The sequence below is a fragment of the Octopus bimaculoides genome, chromosome 25 (assembly GCF_001194135.2).
Source record: "Octopus bimaculoides isolate UCB-OBI-ISO-001 chromosome 25, ASM119413v2, whole genome shotgun sequence".
NCBI classification, from domain to species: domain Eukaryota; kingdom Metazoa; phylum Mollusca; class Cephalopoda; order Octopoda; family Octopodidae; genus Octopus; species Octopus bimaculoides.
Window position 1 is genome coordinate 21,795,109 of NC_069005.1, and position 1,306 is coordinate 21,796,414.

Below are 1,306 nucleotides of genomic sequence, written 5' to 3' on the forward strand. Positions count from 1 at the left end.
TTTTTTTTCTCTCTTTCTTTCACAGTACTTCTCCAGTTCATGCAAAATACGACCTTTTGGTTTGGTTTGAAATCTGCGAACTTGCACCCAATGGAGAGTAAGTAAACAGTTTTAAGGTCTAAAATTTTATGTCTGTGTCAAACTCATGTATTTCAAGGAAATGATTGTTTTAAAACCCTTTTTATGTAAATAATCCATCTTCCTTAAATCACTGAATAATAATTTTTTAAAACATAATACATTGCAAAAAAAAGTCTATTCAGCTGTTGTTTCCAAATTCATATGTTTTCAAATTGACACTATTATTCGTAAACATCATTTTACATCTGTCTTCCATGATGACATGGTTTGAATAGCTTGACAGGCACTGGCAAGGACAGGGTCGCATCAAGTTCCATAGTCTGTTTTGGCATGGTTTCTACAGCTGGAACCTCTTCCTAATGTCAACCACTTTACAGATACACTGGTTGCTTTTTACATGGCACCATCCCCAGTGCTTTTTACGTGGCACCATCCCCAGTGCTTTTTACGTGGCACCATCCCCAGTGCTTTTTACGTGGCATCATTACTAGTGCTTTTTAAGTGGCACCATTCCCAGTACTTTTTAAGTGGCACCATCCCCAGTGCTTTTTACGTGGCACCATCCCCAGTGCTTTTTACGTGGCATCATTACTAGTGCTTTTTAAGTGGCACCATTCCCAGTACTTTTTAAGTGGCACCATCCCCAGTGCTTTTTACGTGGCACCATCCCCAGTGCTTTTTATGTGGCATCATTACTAGTGCTTTTTAAGTGGCACCATTCCCAGTACTTTTTAAGTGGCACCATCCCTAGTGCTTTACTGAAACAAATAAAAGATAAAAAAGACTTGTGTGTGTGATCATCACCATCGTCATCATCATCATCATCTATGTTATATTTGGCTGTTTTCATCATTAGGTACGTACCCACAGTTGTAGACCATTCTGACGACTTGCCCTGTGCCGGCACCTACCTTCTCCACCAGGGTATACAAAGACGTATCACCATAACCATTGTTCACGAGAAAGGACCAGACTTGATATGGAGGGATATCAAGGAACTTGTAGTTGGTAAGCGCTGTATTCTTCCTTTTGGAAACAGTATTTAGTAGATGTGGACATTGAGTGCATCTGGGTGTTTTAAATGTGATGGACAGAATTTGTAAATGTGTGTGTGGGCTTACAATGTGTGTGTGGGGTGAGTTACAGGGTGTGTGTGGATTTACAATGTATGTGTGTGTGTGGGTTTATAATGTGTGTGTGGGGGGGGGTGAGTTACAGTGTGTGT

General features: G+C 40.3%; 1 protein-coding gene across 10 annotated transcripts in view; it reads left to right on the top strand.

The window, feature by feature from the left end:
• Window positions 1–1,306, top strand: part of LOC106880568 (kinesin-like protein unc-104) — a 305,280-nt gene that overhangs the window by 275,872 nt on the left and 28,102 nt on the right. For all 10 annotated transcript variants that reach the window (XM_052976565.1, XM_052976570.1, XM_052976569.1 and 7 more), the window contains 2 exons: window positions 26–97; window positions 938–1,089. In XM_052976565.1, coding sequence (XP_052832525.1) covers window positions 26–97; window positions 938–1,089 — 224 coding nt within the window. The remainder of the gene's footprint in view (window positions 1–25; window positions 98–937; window positions 1,090–1,306) is intronic.